General features: G+C 39.3%; 1 protein-coding gene across 1 annotated transcript in view; it reads left to right on the top strand.

The window, feature by feature from the left end:
- The window catches only part of TG (thyroglobulin), a 160,268-nt gene that overhangs the window by 47,484 nt on the left and 91,136 nt on the right, over positions 1 to 21,648 (top strand). The window contains exons 24-35 of the mRNA XM_054815965.1: positions 1,050 to 1,165; positions 1,783 to 1,891; positions 3,110 to 3,307; positions 5,033 to 5,200; positions 5,743 to 5,808; positions 6,509 to 6,589; positions 8,726 to 8,863; positions 9,939 to 10,115; positions 11,082 to 11,193; positions 11,741 to 11,820; positions 13,699 to 13,842; positions 16,543 to 16,608. Coding sequence (XP_054671940.1) covers positions 1,050 to 1,165; positions 1,783 to 1,891; positions 3,110 to 3,307; positions 5,033 to 5,200; positions 5,743 to 5,808; positions 6,509 to 6,589; positions 8,726 to 8,863; positions 9,939 to 10,115; positions 11,082 to 11,193; positions 11,741 to 11,820; positions 13,699 to 13,842; positions 16,543 to 16,608 — 1,455 coding nt within the window. The remainder of the gene's footprint in view (positions 1 to 1,049; positions 1,166 to 1,782; positions 1,892 to 3,109; positions 3,308 to 5,032; positions 5,201 to 5,742; positions 5,809 to 6,508; positions 6,590 to 8,725; positions 8,864 to 9,938; positions 10,116 to 11,081; positions 11,194 to 11,740; positions 11,821 to 13,698; positions 13,843 to 16,542; positions 16,609 to 21,648) is intronic.

Below are 21,648 nucleotides of genomic sequence, written 5' to 3'. Positions count from 1 at the left end.
ATGCTAAGAAGTGAATAGGTGGAGCCTTATATAGGATCATAGAATCTTTAAGGTTGGAAAAGACCACTAAGTTCATCAAGTCCAACCATCGAATATGTGTTACTGGAATGATTTTCCTGCACCAGGTCATCCCCTAGCTGTATGCTATAAGGTTTCTTGTACCTTCCTCTGGAACCAGAGACCTTCAAAAGCAAGACGCTGAGCTGAGAGAACTGTGGGACTGCACTTAGGGAGGAAAAGATGCCCCCGTGACAAGCAATCTGATTTGGTGCACACGGCCTATATTTTCATTATAAGTTACATCCAGTGTCAAATGGCAGCACTACTACAAAATATTACTGCTGGGGTGCTCACTGAAGGGTAAGGGTTAACCTTTCCTTTCTGCTTCCCTACAAAATCAGACAGCTTAGCTTACATTTCTGATGATGTTTTGATCTAAGCTGGTTGATTTTATACTAAAGACATTTGGAAACAATTTCACCTCCTGTTCTAGGAGCAGAGCTGTGGGAGCAAGTTAGTGGTGTGTGTAAGGGCAGAAGGATTTTCAGCCACTCCTAAATCTGGAGGGGGTTGGCTGCTTGCTCCCTTACACTGGCCAGGAGATTACTGCAGAGGTGGCCAGCACAACTGAAGAATTTGAAGTTTCCCTCCTTCCTGTCACTCTGATATTTGTCACAACCTGCTTACCGTGGGGTTGCTGTATCAGGCAGATGTGATGTGCTGGCAAAGTGGTTCATGAGAGTCATCCCTGCCAGCCTCAGGCAAAATTATCCAGCAGACATTAAATATTTGGGTGGGTGGTTAGAACTAACTCAGATGTTTGTATCATCAGGTGATGAATGTCCAAACAACTTTTTGCATTAATTTAAAAACTTGACCCTCTATTGAAATAGTTGAATACTAAAGTTCATCTGGCTGATGAAATTCATGTGCTTGCAGTCTGATGGAGGTATGAAAAACGAGGTAAATGGCAGTGAACAGTGGAATTTGTAGTAGAAAATTTGCACATGAAATGTTAGGAAACCGAAGGTTTCTTTTCTGTTTTTCAGGCTGTGAGAGGGAAGACACATGTGGTTTTGCCACTGTAACTCCTGCTGGTGCTGAAGTTCTGTGTGAATTATACAGTGCTGCTGAAGTCAACTTTAACTGCACCGCCTCTGGATTGGTAAAAATGATGCTATTTAAAAATACGTGCTTATCAAAGTACTGTAGGTTCAATATAAGTAGAAGGTATTCACAGAATACAGGCTGTTACCTGACCCCTTGGAGGTTGCTCTTCACTAAGGCAGTAATAAATTCCTGCAAGCTGGTAAAGAAACTACACCCAAACGTTCCCAAAAGTGACATGTGAATGCCTCGGTGTTTTACACAGAACTTTTGGTCTTAAAACTTGCTGAGCTCCCGCAGTCTGGAAATCAGGTTAATTAAAAGAGGGGCTTCATCTGGATAGTCCAAACTACAAATCTCCAGATTGGTAATCAGATCACTTGAAACAGTGATCATTTCTCAGTCCCTTGCTCTGGTCCAGGGTTTGCATCATGTGCTCTTTAGCACTGTAACGTCTTCCTATTCGCTGCTTTTAAACGCAGTAATGTGGCATTGCGGAGTCAAGATCTCAGTTTGATAGAATAAAAAATGTCCACACTGGGGCACTCGGAGCTGTGGTGGTTATAAACCGTGTGTGCTAATTCCTCCCCCTGAGCTTCTGACTAAGAAAAATGTGTTTTAGGATAGGAAATCAGTTAGGTTGTATTTATTGTGCACGCCTGTTTTCTGTCTCAGGTGCGAGGCGTCTTGGGGAACTCCGCTGCCACCAGCATCGGTAGTCTCAGCTGCCTGCTTCATGTCAGGAATCCAGAGGGAGATGGGGTGATGGTCTATTTGAAGAGAGGTACCAGATGCAAATCACCCATCTGTTAGACTGCTGTGCCCAGGCTTGCAGTTACTTCTATATGGGATCATAACTAAATGTGGGGAACATCTTTGTTCATGAAGACACAGTACTTTTCAGAGCTTAACATTTAGTGATAGCCCAGAAACCTCAGCAAACCTTCTCTTCATGTCTTGTTCCCTAGAAATTAGGAATACAGCTTTTGTTAGCCATTTTGATGGCTTTCTCTAGCAGATGGTCCCACAAAAACTCAAATTCTATCGAATGTATTATTCTATTCTCTTCTGTTGTACTATGATTTCTCTTTATTAAGCAGTTTGTTATTTGAATATATAAGCCATTATTAATGACCAGCTTGTACTTAATTTAACAGTTTACATTAATTGTGATTGTGAGTTGTGCTACTGATACCAGCCAAGAAATAACATGCTCTCCAGGGAATCTCAAAGTGATTCAACTGAACTAATTTTTTTTTTTTTTTTTTTTGCCTAAATGTAATGGATACCACTGCATATCCCATCCAATGTGTGTCCAACTTTAAGGCTCATGCCAAATTTGAAATAAAACAACCAAATGCAGAATGCTGCAGGGTTTGAGTCAAAACTTTCTGTTATTACTAATATCTTTTTACTTCTATCCAAACCTCTGAGTCACCATTTATTAATAAGAACAAAAATAAATAGCTAAGTCTCACCTGAAAAAATACAAGTCCCCTGAGCTTGTTGCAATTAACGCAATCTTGTTGTTACCAGATCTACTCTAGATTTCTGTTGATATTGCTAATTAGACCCATGAATCCTGTTCTCTTACATATGTGTCTAGTCAGCAGAAGCCTTACTTGCAGATGTAGTTATGCTGGCCAAATTACACAGTTTACATTTTTAATGAGATGTTTGTTTCGTTTATACCTGGGAGTTATTAATATAGTGCTTGAAAGTGGAATATTACCAGTCTTGCTGCATACATCGATTTAGGAGCTCTTTGCTGGTACAGTGGACTGGTTTTCCTACCCTGGCAGTACATTCTAACCAACTACCCAGGTATAATTGCACCAAACCATTTGATGATCTTATCTTGCATTGGAAACTCAAAGTCCAGAAAGGGACTTTTAAGGCTGAGTTTTTAATCATAAATCTTTCAACCAGCTCCAGCCTGCAGGCAATCCGAAAGCATCTCGTCTTCTCTTTTGAACATTTCTTTCCTGTTCTGTCTACCTAGGACAAGAATTTAACTCATCTGGACTCAAGACCTTTGAAAGGACAAGTTTTCAGAATACGCTTTCTGGCGTGTATCGCTCCGTTGTGCTCTCAGCAGCTAGTGCATCTCTGACTGATGCGCAGCTCTTCTGTCGGCAGACCTGCAGCAGGGACTCTTGCTGTGATGGCTTCATCTTGAGTCAGATTGCGCTTGATGGAGGTATTGTCTAACTGTAAAATAAAAAATTCAGCGGTAGAAAATGAACACTAACTGGGTAGAACTCATTTTTGGACACAATACACCTGCCTCTACATCATACCAGCATATCAGCAGCCTGCCTCTACATCACTGACATTTTGCAGTGTAGGCAGAATTTGAGTAATGCCCAAGACATGGCCTGGAGCAGTAGAGATAAAGACCTGAGGCGGCAAGCTGCTCTTGGACACAAATAGACATTTTGAAAGGATAATTCTTTCGACCTGCTTTAGACATCCGTATCCGGTGGGATAAATCATTCTAAACCAGCCTCTCTCCTTACGTAACGCAGCTCGGTTGCCAGAAGTTGGTGCCTTTCAGCTGATGGGGGAATTAAGATGATGCCTCCAGAGTGCTTGTAGTACAAATGTAAATCATGTCCCTTTTTGGAGCAGGAAAAGAGGATGCTAAGCAGGGCATTATATTATATGATTGCGTGCAGGAATGCTATAATCTCCTAAGTCTGGGTGTCCAGCTAGGGAGTGGGATGGATGGAGTCTGGCAGAGGTAGGACTTAGGCAGAACCCAGATTTCTGCCAGCAAATTTAGGCACTTAATGTCCGTGCCTGCTTTTTGTAGTTTTTTTTTGAGCTCACGTAGGATCAACTTTCCTGTTGGAGGTCCATTTCCTATAGGAAATGTGAAGTTCTAATTGAAATGTCTCAAGTTTTTCAAGGCGGGCTCTTACAGATCCAGACATGTGCTACTGGGTGCTATGTGGGAAGCACTTCTCTAGTTTTGAGTGGAAACTGATCCTGGATTTGAGAAAACTTTCTCTCTGGCACTTGTCAAGCAAATTTTTCCAGGAAATTATTTTATGTTTTGGCATCTCATTTTTTTTTGCATCAAAATATTCTAGGTAATCTTGTAAAGTCCATTTCTTTATATATTTACCATCAAATTTTTGGGTTCCTTGTATTTGTGAGTGTAGCAGGGGGTGTGGAAAAGGTGAATGTTGTAGAGCTTTCTATTTAGTGGGAATGACCTATTTGGATCAATAATACCGATAAATGCATTACTTGGACTAGAATTATATTTAAAAAAAAAAAATAGCACATTCAATATCTTGTATAGACAGTCCATAAAAATAATTAAAAAAAAACAAACAGAGAGGGTATTGTAAGACCCTGAGCATTGTCTAGACATTATGGTAACAGACTGACACCAGAACACCTGTCCTTAAGTGTGCTGGTCCCCCGACTCACACCGCGATGCTAGGGGAGACTCAGGCCTGGACTGACTAAAATCAGGCACCAATCCAGGAAACCATCCCCGTAAAAATATAAGTGCTTTCTTGGTTCAGAGCCTGAGATTGTAAGACTGCCAAAGGGTTGAATATGTCTCCGTGGTGTTATAAAGTGCTGAGAACACTGTTGGGTATTATCAGATAATAGTAGTATTTTATTAGGTGCTAATAGTACGCGCTTGAAATCTTTTTAAAGTAGGCTACAAATGTTTGGTTTAGGTATGAATAGCTAACTTTAGTACTCCAATTTGAACGTATGGCTCTGATTTTCTTTTTTTCTTTTTTCTTTTTTTTGGGGGGTGGCAGTACTACAGGATATCTATGTCAGTGACGCAGATTCAATTGGTATTTAGAGAAAAAGTACTGGGATGCTTGGGTGAGAAGCTCTGTGTAGGTGCACGGCATTATTGGAGTGATGCAACTCTCTCTTTGCCTGAACCTAGGTACCATTTTGTGTAGTTTGATGAGCTACCCAGACGTGCTGATCTGCAATGCAAATAGCTGGAGTCCAGCACCAACATCTGTCATAGATGGGATATGTAAAGGTGTGAGCTATGATGAAAAAGAGAAGATGTTTTCCTTCACCGTAGGAGGGAAAGTGTTCAGTGGAAGTATGTCAATGAATTATCTCAATTTACATTCCTTTTCTTTAAATCTCCTATAGACTCTGCCTTTTTCACCAGCCTGCTCTGGTACTCCAGTGCTTTTTTCTCAAATAGATCCACATCTGTACAACCACAAGAGAATAAGAATTCTCTAATTGGATGCCTTGTTAGATAGATGGACCTCTCACATTTTACTGTGTGAACATTAATGAAAGTCAAGATTGTGTTGGGTTTAGTATGTTACCCTGTAATACTTAATTCAGGCAGATTCAAGCTGATAATCTGAAAGAAAGGTAAACTCTGGAGCAAGTGCAAAAAGATAGATGCCCAGAGCTGCACAGAAAAAGCAATGATGGAAAATAGAGTAAAACCTTGGTACCTTGGACCCAGACTAGCACCAGGACACCTGGGACTTTCTTCCTTAGGGTCTTGCATTGTAAATAAGGTGATGCATAGTCTAGTGATGTGCTTTTAATGCAATTTCTGAGCATTTCAATACTACATGTTTAATTTGAGGACCTATTCTAACAAACTTTTTTCTTTATTAGCTTCTAAGTTGGCAGAAGAGGCAGAAGGAAATTTTACTACCTTTCAGCAAGTCTATCTGTGGAGAGGTGAGTTAGCTCACAGAAGTTGTTATGAAAACTTATGATGAACGGTAGGACAGTGGCAGGCGTGTTTGCTTTAATGGAAGTATCGTTCTCACTTTATTTTATACTGTCCAAATTGAGACACTACTCAAAAGTCTTTTCTGGCAGGGATGGGTGTAATCCGGGGTAATTCTGCTACTGTCAATTTCATGAAATTTGGGTAAATTCTTGTGTCTGAGAATGTACTTTATAACTTCTAATAGCTGTGAAAAATGGTATCATGGAGACACTTACCTTTGGCCCATCAGTGTCCAGGTACCATAATAATTTGGCATATTATACGTAACTAGATTGGTTACTTTTATTGGAGTACTTTTATTAGCACTGTTGGGTTTGCAAGTTTACTTTCTGAATGTCGCAACCTACGCGCAGGACCTGCACAAATGATTTGTGACGCTGCTTTATAAAGGCACACAGCCTCCAGAGCACCGATGCTGAGTGAGTAGTGATTTGGGATATGGCATTTGCTTTCATGCTCCAACCAGTGCATTTTGGTTTAGGTTTTCCCCAGAGTCATACGTACAGGGTTTTATTCATTTTTGATTTGTCAGTTGGTGGAACTACCTAAGGAGTTTTCCTAAGTGGTGCACTTTAAGGATGAACTTGTCTTATGCAAGAAAGATAAAGGGAATTACTATGCTCTTTAATTCCTGTTGTGTTCCAGGCTCCGATATGGTCACTAGAACTAAAACCTCTGCATGTGATGCTACGGCTTTGAAGACAGAGAAAGATCTAACATTATCAGGTATTACAGTAAGGGCTGACAGAGAAGGCAGCAGAAGATAGCAGAGGGGGGTGCAGAGTTTAACCAGATAATATCATATATTGCCATATATGTATCATAGTGATAGAGGTATCATGAAGTCCAGAGGATTTATCTTAGATAGGAAATCTGATGCAGTTTTTGAGAAAGACATTCGAAATGTGAGCTGCCTGTCTTTATTGTTTTTGCCTTCCCAGGCCAGGCTGGAAATGAAAGTGTTAAAATGTTCTGTGAAAGCTTGTTCTTTCAGGCTTACTGAACTGTAAAGACTCAGGAAATATTATTTGGCTGGGAAAAAAATTTGCATGAACTCAGGAATCAAAACCTTAGCCTGGGTACCTGGGTATATTTACCACTACTGACAATATGAATGTAAATATGATGCTTAGAGGAACTCAGGATGAAACTGCAATCGCAAGTGTTTCTTCCATGCATGACAAAAGTGGGAGACCTGTGAAGTTCTCTAGCTCCTTTATTATTCCAGGGTCTGCTCTTCATTATACTAAGTCATGTATATATCTAAAATAATTTGTAATAAGTTGCTAGAGCTCCTTTGGGCCTTCACCACCATAATCCTAAGAGAAAGAGAGCAGTGGATCCTGTTAAGAGGACTTTGGCTTGTGTCTAATGAACTGTAATCTTTGTTGAACAGCCTGAATGAATACCTGAGCATGTGGTTTAATACTTGTAAAATCCTAACATGAAGTGAATTGCTGATTTTGCTTATGTAATTTGAAAGGACGGTAAAACAAAACGCCCATTTCCCCAGTGGCGCTCCTATACAATTAGTGATATTTTAAAGTCTAGACTGAAAAATGAGAAAAAAACTGCACTTAATACATTGGGTGAAATTCTCTTGTGTTTACCTGCCAAGGCATGAGTGCAGCCCTCAGGGTTCTCCATTTACCTCGCTTTGTCTGATGGTATCATTACAACCTGAAGTTATGCAAGGAATGTGGTTTCCTCCTCCATCCCTTAGTCTTAGTCATGACACAAACTGTTTCAAGAGCAACTGAAGGTTGAAGTTAAGTCTTGAGAGGTAACGAGACTTACAAGTCACCTTTTTAAAAAAGTTATGGACATATCTGGGAAAATGTCAAGTAATGAAAAGCTCTGTAGCTTTTATTACTTGATCATCATCCGTAAAGCACATGATAACATTATGTTTTCTATTTTCTGACAGGAAATTCAAAGCTATTGTGCACTCCCAGCCTGTCAGTAGCTGCTTCAGCATTTCAACTGCAATCATCAGCATGTCTTTACTTTCCTATTTTCATTTTTATCTGGCTGTTTCAGTGCACATAAGATTAAACAACAGAATCTCTCACAATATTGGAGTAACTGGGGATGAGACCTGCTGATGGCATTTGATGAATAAAAAGGTGTTTATGAAGAAATTTGTAAGAGATCAGTGAAGAGTGTCCATTTCTTTCAATATTTTACTCAGAGCCTTATTTAAAGGGATGAATTTGAAAACAACCTGAAATAGCTGTGATTGTTTCAGAGGGAGCTCAGGAGGTATAAAGCATTATGTACATGTCTAAAGATCACAGACAGGTGACAGACAGAAGTTATTTAATGGGTCTGTGGGAACATAAACTAGGAGAAATAAGGTTAAATGACCGAAATAGGTATTAAGCTTTTTAAGAAAACTTTTAACATTGAGAGGTGTAAAATCTTCCCAAGGGGATATAAGGAAACTGCTGTATTTTGGATTAATAAAACTAAATTGATTAAGGTATTGTAAATATCCTCTGAGGCACTATTCTTCATTGTTAGGCTGATGTGTTGCGTGACAGAGTACAGAGAACCTTCTTATTTTTAGGAGCTGTGATTTTCATCTAGTTTTTGGGTGGTGGAAATAATCTGACAATGCTATATTGTGCAGTGCAGCTCAGTGAGGATGTGTTGTCCACACAAACATCAATAACTGTGGGTGGACAATTCTGTTATTAAAAGCAGCCTTTAGTGTATGCTAGCCCTACAAAATGGTTGCAGCTGTTTTACTGTGAAAGGCAGAATTTTATATATAAATAAATTTAATTTATTCCAGATCATAGTTAGGTTTTTTGGTGGGTTTGAGCAGTTTGTTTGTTTGTTTGTTTGTTTGAATCTCAGATTCCACAAAGGATCTTTTCTACCTAATGGACAACAGCCGGATACGAAGTGACCAGAACTATTCTCTCCCTTACCAGCAGTATTGGGTCTTCAGGCAGAAGTACTCAGCAGAGGAAGCTGTGCTTTGGTGTCTCACACGTAAGACATCTTGGAGACTTATTCTGTAGGGAATAATAATTAATTAACATATTTTAACAGCTGTTATAATCATGATAAGTAGAAACTCTGAACTTAATTTTTTTGGGGGGAAAACCCACAAAATTTTCATGGAAGTTGCTAATGGGGCCACCTGTTTCTTCCTTACAATCTTTGTCTACTGTGGCAGAAAGCGTACTCATCAGTCATCATCAGGGTATCCCTCTCATGGGCAAGAGAAATAGAAGATACACTTTAGGCAATAGTCTGCTGTTCTTGAAATGTACCCCTCCAAATAGATAGATGACATAATGATAAAAGAAGAAGGTAAAATTCAGACATCTGGGTTTAATGATAATGTATATTTTGATGCCATAAACGGAGAAGACTTTCTAGCTCTGACTAGCAGGAAGGCAGAACTGAGAGCACTAAACAGTGCAGGAAGATCACTGTAAGAGGTTGGTTGACCTATGCCTGTTTAAAATTAAGCATTGATGTATATGTTTACACAAGACATTGCTACCTTAATTAAGAAATGGGTTTGACAGCTTTATTTCTTTTCTGAAGGTGCATTATTACCCCAGGGCAAATATCAGTGCAAATTGCTACAAGAAAATGGCTTGAACAGTTGATTCTAGCAAAGTTATTTATATTTTGAAAAAACTTCCCAAGACATTGTAGACTTTATTGTCCTTTTTATTCCTTAAAGAGACCCATGACTGATGCAGAGTTCTTTTATGATTATGCGGTTTGTATGTCAAATTTACTAAAAAGAAAGAGAGAGAGATCTTTATGAATCGCAGCGTTAGTGACGCCAATACAGTAGGCTAATGCTTGTCACAGCTGGGGAATGTACTTTTCTTAGCTTCTTTTCTGCGCTCTCCAGGTAAGCCTGCTCTTCAGTGTCACTAGAAACAGAATCTGTCCCTGTTCCTCTTGCACCACAATAGAATAATATTGACATTGTCACTTTTAGTTGTTTGCTGATGGGTAGCTTTAAGTGTGCTGAAGATATGAAGAGGATTAGACAGGGGAAGAAACCCTTGTGTGGGTAACTCCTAGTAACGTTATTTCCTAGGTTGTGCAGAAGAGGATGAGTTTTGTCGAATGGCAGATCTTCAAAACACCACAGACGTATACTTTGTGTGCACCCTCTACCCAGAGGCACAGATTTGTGATGGCAGCATCGATCAAATACCGGAAAACTGTCAAACTGTGCTACCCCAGCAACCACAGACATTGTATCGTAAAATAGGCAAGTTTGAGGATTTGGATGTATAACGTGTGCTCTAACCCTGATAATGCAAGCTAGTGTTTTGGCTCTTGATTCTGAGATTAAAAATCTGAATGTATGAATGAGTCCTGGGATGTGATGGGGCAAGGGAAAGTCAGGCTATTCTGGGTATGTTTTCATTTTCCATTCAGAATGGAAAGATATTAACCATGAGTTCCACTCTTTACCTCAGTTATTCCCAATTCAGAGATGCCAAGGGTAGCTCAAATAATTTGTATACCAGGTCTTAGATCCTTTTATAATGTGGGTAAAATGGGAATGACACTAATCCCATTTTCAACCATTAAAATTTCCACTGTAGTTAAGCAATGCAAGAATTGAAAATTGTTGCATGTAATATTTTGTTTTATTATTTAGTTTTTAGCAAATTTGGAGTTATAGACATGGGGATTTCAACCTCTGCTCTTTGAATGCTTGGGAAGTTCAATGATTTTCTCACAGAGCTCATGTGAGGAAGCTGGACAAACACGCCTGTTATCACTGTACAGGAACATATACTTTTGCTGTGAAAAATGTAGAACCAAACAAAACTATTAAATTGTGTCTTTTGGGGAAGCTCAAAGTGCAGCACAACCTGACTAATGCATGAGTACACTGGAGGCTTCCAATCTGGAGTTGTCGCCCAGTTTGTGGACCTTGAGGAAGGAGTAATATCAATACAGGTCTCAGAAGCTCTGGGTTAGAGGTCTTTCCTTGGTGATGTACTTTGATAAGTTTTTAGAGCCTTCACTTGCTGGATTTTTGTTCATCTTCAGGCTTAACTGTCAAAAGTTTACTGTGATAATGTAAAAATTACCTTTGGATGGATCAAGACCATTGTAGCGTAGAAACATAAACTTTATCCTTACCATGTGATTACTTGACCAGTATATATAAATTGCAAGGTTAAGATGATTTTTCCAATTTTGTTTTTCTTTTTCCTTCCAGTCACTCTGAAAAGTTCTGTGAAGAGCTTCTACACACGTGTACCATTCCAGAAAGTAACTGGGATATCAGTAAGGAATAAGACTGACATGAGCAGAATAGCTGTTTCAGATGGGTAGGACATACCTGTTCCTTTGTTTTTACTGGAAGTTTAATCATACCTGGAATACCAAGGCCCTGTTACACAGATGAAGGGGATCAGACGTATTGATCCAAGAAAAGCATTATTTGAGAATATTTAACAAAGAAAAAAAAGCATATGAATTAAAGGAAATTTATAATTGAGTTATAAATAATAATATATATAATTAGTAATGATATATATGTGAATTATTATTTATACTACTATTAAATTGCTGACTGGCCAGTTAAATCTCTTGACAATAATACACCAAATTAATGTAAGCTGATATTTTTAGGGCAGACATCAAAATACAAGTCTAACTTCTCAGATGTAGTCTGGTAGATGTGTACTGATAGAACGTAATTTCATCCACAAATGGAAAAAGTATGGAAGTGTTGAGGCAGTATGAAGAACCATGAGGTGGTCTTATCGTGAAAGGTTCATGGTGTCTCCTCTATGCAGTATCCTCTCTTCCCTTCTCCATGGCAGAGGCAGATTACTACTGATAATAAAAGTAATTATATTTTTCCTTTCCCAGCTTTTTTGAGTGTGAGCGTTGGTGTGATGCTGACCCCTGTTGCACAGGATTTGGCTTTTTTAATGGCTCCCAGCAATCAGGTATTTTGTCACAATTTTTATTTTAAAAATAATTTCAATCTTCCTTTATTATTACAAATTTTACCATTCTTTTGCTGTGAAGGGTACGTTAAAAGCCCTTGCAGATCTTACACAACTCTCTTTAGTGCCTTTTGAGTAATCATAAGCATTTCTAGAAGTTCAGTCCAATGCTCCACATCTCAGAAATTATTAAAAAAACTTCATGAGAATGAGTCCCTAAGAGGCTGCAGTTCTAACAGTATGAAATTCAAACTGATAAAACTCCAGGGAACTGTTACTTCTCATTTATCAGCCTCTTTTTCAAAATGTTGGTCGATGTCTTTTTGTGATTTTTTTTTTTTTTAATTTTTGTTTGCTTGTTTCATTTTTTTAAAGCCTAAGGGACTTAGAAGCTTAAATGTTACTGAAATTAAATGCATGTTAGGCACATAATGTCCACGGATACTTTGGGGCAGCATAGCCTTTTCACTTTCTTTGACGTCTGAACTTCTCTGCTCCCACATTTTAGTCTTTTACTTGAGGAAGATCGGTTGGGGATAGAGATTGCCTATCTTCTGCTCCTTAGTGTTTTAGCTACTTAAGACATCTCGAGTAGCATTTCTGTTAGTCTGAGGAAATCAGATCTTTAAAAATATCGGTGACTTAAAAGATATTGTAAAGTCAAACAAACATATTTTACTCACCTGAGATGGCTAAGTTAAGGGGTGTTGTCAGCCTATGCTTCCTCTATAGTCAGCAGAGAGATGTATAGACACAACTATAGGGTAATTAAGAGCTTTGGTTAACTGGATCCTGTTCTGGATATAATTTTCTTTCTCTCCACTGGCTGTAAAGGAAGTGCTCTGTTTAAAAGCAAGTCTTTAGCAGGTGTTTAAAATTGGATGCCATCCAGGTCAAAGTCAATAAAATAGTTTTTAATACTTTATTCCAAATTCAGATGTCGGCTACTAAAATGGCCAGCCTTGTTTTCAGAAGTGTCATGTGCTAATCAACTCTCCCTGAGGCCATTAGGATGTGCTGGTTTTACAATTCATTTGGGAATTTTGAACACTTCATAAATATATATTTTTATTTCCCTTTTTTGTTGAGCAGACAAAGTTTTCGCTCAATCAAAAATGAGTATCTTGGAAAATTAATCCAATGTAGGTTAGATTGGAATTACTCTGCAAATCAAAAATAGTTGACAGTTTTCATACCTCCCTGTGACCATATGAAATTTAAAGTCTTAACTGAATATGACTTTAAGTTTCTTTAAATAGCTCTAAAATAAATTCAGGATTTTAAAGCACTGAATGTGCAAAACTGACACCTCTTAGTTTATCTGATTAATATTTATTAGCTGTGGCATTTCAGACATCCAGTCCTGGCATTCATACAGTCAAGAGAACTTTCAGTAGTGATTTTACCATGAGCTAGGATAAATCTTCAATGAAATTGCTAGCTGTGTTTCAATCCCTCCATTTTGTTCACGTACAGAAATGTTTGCACTAGGTCTTTGAAAAGCAGAATTTTTATCTTGATGTAAGCAGGGGCCGTGTTTCAACGTACATGCAGATTTTTAATTTCTAGGATTGCATTAACCAGAAAGGGCTGCTTGCTCAAAGAAGAAGTCCTGATCAGTGGAAACACTCCTAGAGACCTTAACGGGTTATAATGTGGGTTACCCACCTTCCCTCACATTGAACTCATTGCAATTTTTCAACACTCTTTTCAACAACAGTAAAATTTGGCCCATTTTAGGTATTTCCCTCCTTTGATTTCTAAGTCAGTGGAATTCCTTTTAAACATGGAACCGTGCTGTATTCACTTTCCTCAAAATACTGTCTAGAAGAGGAAAATTTTCCTCATCCTTTCTATACCCACGTATTTCCCTGGCAGGTGGAAAGATCGTGTGCCTGACTCTGAACAGCCTAGGCATCCAGACGTGTGCGGAGGAAACACGAAGTGCTTGGCAGATTTCAAATTGTAGTTCACCAGGTGCTGAAGTCAGAATACACCCGTTCGGCTGGTATCAAAAGCCTGGTAAGTGGTGGCTGAGCACATGGCCTTTCCGACTGGTTTCTGCACATTGAAGTTTATTATTTATCTTCAGTGTACAGAAGCTTCAACTTTCAGATGGAGGACACATTTGCAAGGACACAAATAGACAAGGCAGACAAGTATGTGCAATTTAATCTCCATTTTAATAGAAAAGGAACAGAAATACCTTAAAGAGGTATAATTTAATTTCTTAGATTGTATGGGAGAACTGCAGCAATTTTAAATTCCGCAACAAAACCAAACCTTTTGAAGTTATGCATCCACATCAAGCCAAGAGGTGAGAAAAAAATAATGATGTCCTGACCAGGATTGTGTAGTGAGACAAAACATATCTGGACTCTGACTTTAAAATTCACTTTTGGCTGTTTTCGTAAAGAAAGGGCCAAGACCAAATTCTAAGGCACCACTGTATTCTTCAAGCAGTAAGAAGCCATCACGTGTTTAAACAGAAGAGAAGTTATCAGAGGTTAGGTTATCTCCTCAAGAGGAATCAAAACCACTCCTAGTTAAAGTGAATTTTCTTTTCCATAGCAAAACAAAGGCTCCATTACTTTCTTGAAAAATTTCAATGGGTTTGTCATCTGTCACACTCCTTCTGGGTGGATCTAGTTCTACTTTGTTAAGTTTTGATTTAACGTAACTGAAACAATAAGGAAAACAAATTCCTGACTGACTGTATCCCCCTTCATGGGAGAATAGCCTGTTATTAAGTCTACATGGGCAGAAACTTACTGAACTCCACTGAGAGCAGTGAGGTCCCATGGGACCAGGTCTGGTGATGTTGACAGAACTGGGGGAAAAAAAAGAATAAATTTCCTGCTTTTAAACCCCCTTAGTTCTTGCAGAGTAGAGAAGGACTGATATCTGAGTGGAGAGGGGAGGCATGAAGTATGGATATATACTGTCCAGTGCATGTGATATGGAGATAATCCAGTTAAAATTGTGTAGAGCTAAATCAGATATCTTGGCAATACACTGTTGGTAAACTTAAAGAAAACCCTCATTCATACCGGAAGTGTCTGAAATATGAACTTGCTCCTGAGCTTTTCCAAGTCCTACGCTGTCACTCTGCCCACTAGACCATCCATTTCCTCCCTGATGGGGTAACCCTTGTTGAAGAGGAGACAGCATGGAGTTGAGGGGACACCACAGAAGCTTATAGGATTTCCTATGGATCCTCAGTGTGAGCTTGGGGAGGGATGAGCTGAGGGTCTAGCACCAAGAGGAAGGGAACAACAGGCCTGATAAAGCAGGCAATGGCAGGAGCACGTGGTCAGGGGGAACTGAGAAACAGCCAGAGGTAAGAATGGTAGAAAGGCGAAGTGAAGAAGAGACGGCAAGGCATAGATACACTTCCACTTCTTGGAATTATTTTTCATCTAGTTGACAAATGACCAAATAATAATAGTAAAAAAAGTATGCTGCTTACTTCATGGACAGAGGGATGATGAAGAGGAGCCTGGGGTGTATGCAAAGTGGGGAGTGTTAGGAGAGACAGTGACATTTCCTTATGTTGTTAGGAAGCTTCAGATGTGTTTCCACCATAACACACAGAAAGGCACAGATGTTTATGCAAATGGAGATATTTGCAGACAAAAATTTGTATCAGTTGTGCTGGTGTGTTGAAGGTCTGGGAACCACGAAGAGGAACAAGAAAGCTCTGAGACTAAAAGGGAAAATGAGTACAATCTGAAGGAGGAATTTATCGTAGGCAGTGGGACGTTAGCATGAAGCAGGGTCTTTGGTTTTAGTCCACAGTCTCCTGTTGTAGGAAGGTACTTGCATCTCCACTTTTCATAGTATGTTAAATTGACGTATGAGCTGTTTGCCCATGCAGCTCTGCTCGTTAGCAATTTGACTTCATATGTATAGTCATGGTTGCAGCTCAGTCAATGAGGAACATATAGTAGCATTTTCTTTAAAGAGAGCTCTGGATAGCCCCAATTCTTCACTCCTGTCAATGCAAATGGTAAAACTCCTGAGTTTTAAGAAATATCTGCTGGTTACATGCATGGGCAGTCCAAAGTGGAAGAAGCAAATGGAAAGTCTGATCTGTCTTCAGTTTCTGTAGGGATGGTGGTTTACTTTGTCTTAGTAGAGAATTTATAACTCATTTGATTAGCCAAAGTGTTTTACAAAATATGAATGCACAGGGGAAACTTCTTGTTTGTTATTTAAAATTACAAAATGTTTAAGGGAAACATTAGCAAATGAGAATTTTCGTATGTGGAAAATATGAATGATTATTTGAATTTTAATTTGAAAAGCTTCCTGCTGGAAACTGGCTTGTTCCTAATTCTCCTTTTGAGAAATTCCTGTTTGCTAATCAGGAAGCAGAGAAAATCTCATGTCTCTTGTGATGTAGGAAACCAAATATAGAGAAGGGCATGGAAAAAACCACAGAACTACTGAAATGAGTTGTTCATAAATAACTGCATTTTCAAAAGTGTTTGCAGGAATGAGGAATGTTTGCAAATATGGACATTTAGGGAAGTCTGGTTTCATGTACGAGCTCAAAAGGGTTAGACGGCAAAGCAGCCTTGCATCCTTACTTGTGCTCTTTGTTGCGAGAAGATGCAACATTCATATTGCAGAAGTAACACTGGAAATATTAAGATTTTGATTAAATTTTAAACCTTCAAGAGTAATTGTTTTCAAATGTTTTGTGTTTTCTGCTTTTAGCTGACTTGAAGAACACCATGCCTAATCTGTGTCCATCTGTTAGTTTACCTCTCAGGCTAGAAAATGGTAAGTGTATGCACATATTAAGCCAAAAAAAGGACATATCCTCTATTTTGTATATATTACTCAAAGATCACACTATAATGAAATTGTTGTGTTCTCCATGAGTTTATTCACCCATGTATTCTTTTTATTAATTGTGTATCATTTAAATGGAAAAAATATTGTCATCCACAATGCTAGCTTAATATCTCTCAAACTCACTGCCACAAGAGGTCACTGAGGCAAAATATTTGGCAGGACTGATGAAGAAATTTATCATAAGTATGGATGTCACATCACTTTCCATGGATATAACTTCACATATTAGTGCAGCAGCCAATGAAGAAAAACTCTGGCAAGGGTAGCCTCCTGGAAAGCTGTTATTGCATTGTTGTCCACTCTCATGGGTGTCTCTAGTGCCTTTCTTGTAGCATCTGGTGCTTGCCAGGATGGCAAGCGATGATAGATTGGACAAATCACCCGCAGTTTCTGTCAGTAATGCTGAATGCAAGGAGTGACAATGAGTTTTCAAACAGATACAAACAATTGCAATAGAGATGCAAAGTCAAGGTTAGCAAATCTAGTTGCCCCCAAAAACCAAGATGATGAAAGGGACAGTTCCTCCAGAAGTTAATGCAGGGTTATACTGCTTTGTAATTGGTGGTACAGAAGAATGATAAACTGTACTGCCTTTAGTCCTTGTTTGTGGTTTCCTGCAAGGGTGGGAATATTATCTCAAAGGTTATTCAGAATGGGATCACAAGAAATGTAGTGTTTGAGGTGTGTGTTGGATCCCACTTTTGAAGAGATCCTGTAACTTGCTATGACACCATCTTTTTCGTATTGGGAAGAAAAATTTATTTCAGTCTTACAGTAAACTAATCTTATGGTACTCACGTGTTTTTTTAAAAGTGGGTGGATCCTCTTAGTAAATGAAACTCAACTGCTGTCTTTCAGGGTTTTGTGTTTATTGCCCCCTAAAAATATATGCAAATTGTCAACAGCTACAGGCTTCCCTGATGTGTCCTTTCCAGAAACACACAGCATATCTGCTAAATGCTGCATGTAACGGAAAGGAAGCAGGTTGACTAGTCATTAGGTAACTCAGTTTAACCCTCAGTTTAGACTGAAATTGAGAAGTCTCATCCATTTCTGCCCTTGACTACCTGTTTGGTCTGAGCAAATTTGTTACTCTGTTTGTATCTGTCTTGTCTTAAACCATATGCAACTGGGTTTGCAGGAGATGGTTAATATTCAATATTGACTTCAAAATTTATCACTGTTTCATCATCATATCTATGACCACTAGTCATGATAATGTTCAGACAATTTATATTGTTAGAGGAATTTGTGCTTTTATAATGATTGTTTTAATGTAATAGAAAGAAAACACCTATCTTTGTAGGTAAGCAGAAATAATTTTTATCCTGAAATGCTGAAAGAAGCTAGTGGGCTAATGTGTAGGTTGGGCAATTCAACTCTTTTTGCAAAGTGTTTTTCCCATGGCATGTAGAAAACTGCTTTACTAAACCTTTCTTCCTCCCAGTGTGAAGCTTTGTTGTAATTTTGTCATTTTCCTTTTATGTTTTTCCTGCTTTCTTAAATCTAGGAAAATAGTGACCTAAACAGCGCTTAAGGAAATTATGCCTTTCCATCTGTCATTTGCTTTCTATTCTAAAGACTGCTCAGAACTTAGCCACAGCAAGTGAGGTACTCATCTTACCCTTAGTAACAACCTTGACCTATCACACCCGTTTCCAGGTCATCTTTCCAAATGCAAAGCAACTAGGTATGTCTCTGGTTTGCAAAGGTCTGGTTAACCACCCAAGTGAGCAGAGCCTCCCACGAAGAGGCAGGATTCTGGATTGGAGTGGTTGCCCTCAGGACAGCAGTCAGGAGAAGTCACTGAATTACAAAGAGCACAACTGACCTGGATGTCAAATTAGCACTAGTATCCTCTACTCTTTGGGTGTCTGACACCAGTGTGTGCAGCAACGCATTCAAAATGCAACTGGGCACCACCTGTCCTTCTTATGTTCTGCCTCATTTTGATAGTAAAAGTACCAGCCCGGTTATTTAGGTCAGATTGCTATCTCTGTCACATTGTCAGACGTTTTGGAAAACTTTAAAAAACATTGTTTCCAAACTCTTTATGATTATATATGTTATATTAATATATGCTACAGAAGATGAATGGTTTTAGAATTGGGCATCATAGAAAAGCTAGCAGTGACTGAATTTGCTACGTTGTGGTATTGCTTGTGCAAAGGGAAAAACAGTACTGGGACTCCTGTGTGGTAACCAGATGGTGAGTGTAAGAAAATGTCACTCTTTAAAGGGCACAGTCGCGTGTGTGTATATATGTGTGTGTGCATGTAAGCATATATATATAAAATATATATATAAAACTTTCCATAGACAGATCAGACACATACTTAAATTTGAATATTTTGCCAGAAGGCTTTGCAAAATAAGTTAATGTTATGTCCAATACAGAGTCTGAGTTTACTGAGGCACAATTAAGTCCTATATTGTGATAGACAGTTAATGCATTTGACTGCCTCATTCTCTAGTTAGCCAAGCTTCAACGCTCAGGACAGAGTGCCCAGCACTTTGCTTCCTCCTATTTGCAGCCCGGATACAGAGCACTCCTCCATTCTAGTCTGTGGTATCTCCAGTCCCGAAACATTGTAAAGAAACCCAGATTAGCAGACTTATTTTCACTCTTGTGGGAAGTAGATGCTTTGCTTCTTTTACTCATCTTTCTTCTTGATAGAGAGAGTACAGGATTGCAGGACCATCGAACAATGGAAAAAGCCTCAGCAAAAGAAGGGTTTCTACAAGTACATGGGCAGCAAAAGAAAGAGTAGAGAAGATGTGGATCTGCTGCTGAATGGGGCAGGAGACCTGATGGCAACAGGTATGGAAAAGGCTGTGGTACTTAGTGCTTTCTTTGCCTCAGTCTTTACTGATAAGTCCAGCTGTCAGGCCCTTGAGACCAGGGGGAAAGACTGCAGCAGGGAAGACTTACCCTCAGTGGAGGAGGATCAGGCCAGGGAACAAGCTAGACATACAAGCTCATGGGGCCTGATGCGATGCACCCACAAGTGCAGAGGGAGCTGGTTGATGTCATTGTAAGGCCACTCTCAACTACCTTTGAAAGACCCTGGTGATGGAGGAAGTTCTAGAGGCTGGGAGGAAAGCAAATGTCCTCTCTGCCTTCAAGAAGGGCAAGAAAGAACTATAGGCTTCTAAGCCTTACCTTGATCCCTGGGAAGGTAATAGAGCAACTGATCCTGGAAGTCATTTCCAGACATGTTAAGAAGAAGGTGGTTGCAAATAGTCAGCATGGATTTATGAAGGAGAAAATCATACCTGATCAACCAGATAGTCTTCTACAACCAAGTGGCTGTCTAAGTGGATGAGTGAAGAGCAGTGGATGTTGTTTATCTTGACTTCAGAAAGGCTGTTGACACTGTCTCACATAACATCCTCACAGGAACTGACGAAGTAAGGTCTAGATAAATCAACAGTGAGGTGGACTAAATGCTGGCCAAACTGTGGGGCACAGAGCTGTAGTCCAGCTGGAGGGCAGTCACTGCTGTACCCAGAGTGTTGATTTTGGGCTCATACTGTTTAATGTCTTGAATAATGACCTGGATAATGGGACAGAGTGCACTTGCAGTGAATTTGCAGGTGATAACAGGTTGGGAGGAGTGGTTGACAGACCAGATGAGTGTGCTGGCATTCAAAGAGATCTCAACAGCCTGGAGAAATGGGCAGACTTACATCTTGGATCAAGCTGTCTTCTATCAAGTTGTTTTTTTAGCTTTGTCTGAAAACTGGCTAAGACCTTCATGTAGCAATTTTGTGGAGAAGCTGTTTTAACGTTTAGCCTTCTGAGAAAACGGGTCTTCTCTCTCCTGTTCACAGAAGGCTAAACGTTAAAACAGCTTCTCCAGAGCTAGAATGTCTGTCTTTGGACTGTCACCAGATCTTAATTTGTCTCATTTTCTGTGTTATTTAAACTCAGAATCTCACTGTTTTGGTTTTTGGGGGTTTTTTTTGTTTGTTTGTTTGGTTGGTTGTTTTTTTTTTTTTTTTAATTCTGTTTTGCTGGGTTTTTTTAAAGGTTGCATATGCAATCTTTAACTGCCCAAAGTCAGCAAAGGACAGCTAAAATGATTTAATTTATCCTGGTATCTGCCTGAAGGCAGAAATCCTTGAGCCAAGGAGCTGCAAGGTACTGTCCAGCCCTGTTAATCCCACCATACACAAAGGGGAGTTCTGTTGCAGTCACTACAGGTTTAAAAGATGAAAAGTTGAGACCAAATCCTTTGGTCTCACCCAAATAATTTACTGGAGTTTCCTTCACTGAAACTCTCCCTAAATAAATTGAGCAAAACCATGTATTTGTTTTCCTTCTGTTCCCCAATCTGAGCTTTTGAAGATGTTAATGAGCAGTAATCTTCATAAAACCTCTAGGCCTTTGCATCTGCAATGGCAAAAATAATTTTCAATAGCAGCTTGTTTTCATGCCCCATCATAAAGCAGCCTGCAGCCACCAGGAAGGTGCAAAAAAATCCCTCTCCAATGTGAGGCTAACCTCAGGAGAGATGCAGCAAGAGGGAAGGCTCGAGGTTCTTCCTGTTCTTTGCCTCGTACCAGATTATTCATCCAGCAGGCCGTTGTAGCCCTGTGATTCCTCTCAACAGCCTGAGGCTCCTGTTTGAGTTCTTCAGGTTACTCTCCCTACTGCCAGCACTGCTAGGCATTTCTAACCTCATTAGTTACCCCCGTAGCCTGCAAGAAAGGGGAATGAAGTGCTCCATAATGCCTGTAGGTCACTGCTGTCTGGCAGGAGGGAGGTGAGCTGCACACTGTCTTTTACCTGAATTCTTGTTGCTTTGTTGGTGCTTCGATGTCTTTTGCCTATTTGTATTCTTGCAATACCCTTTCTGATATAAGGTTAAACTCTCCAAGTCATCTTCTTCACTAATCTGTAGTGTGATTAACTGAATGTATGGTTTTCATCTTTAAATGAATGCTTTTATTTGTACTTTC

The sequence above is a fragment of the Grus americana genome, chromosome 2 (genome assembly GCF_028858705.1).
Source record: "Grus americana isolate bGruAme1 chromosome 2, bGruAme1.mat, whole genome shotgun sequence".
Taxonomy (NCBI): Eukaryota; Metazoa; Chordata; class Aves; order Gruiformes; family Gruidae; genus Grus; species Grus americana.
This window is presented reverse-complemented; position numbering and strand designations above follow the sequence as displayed.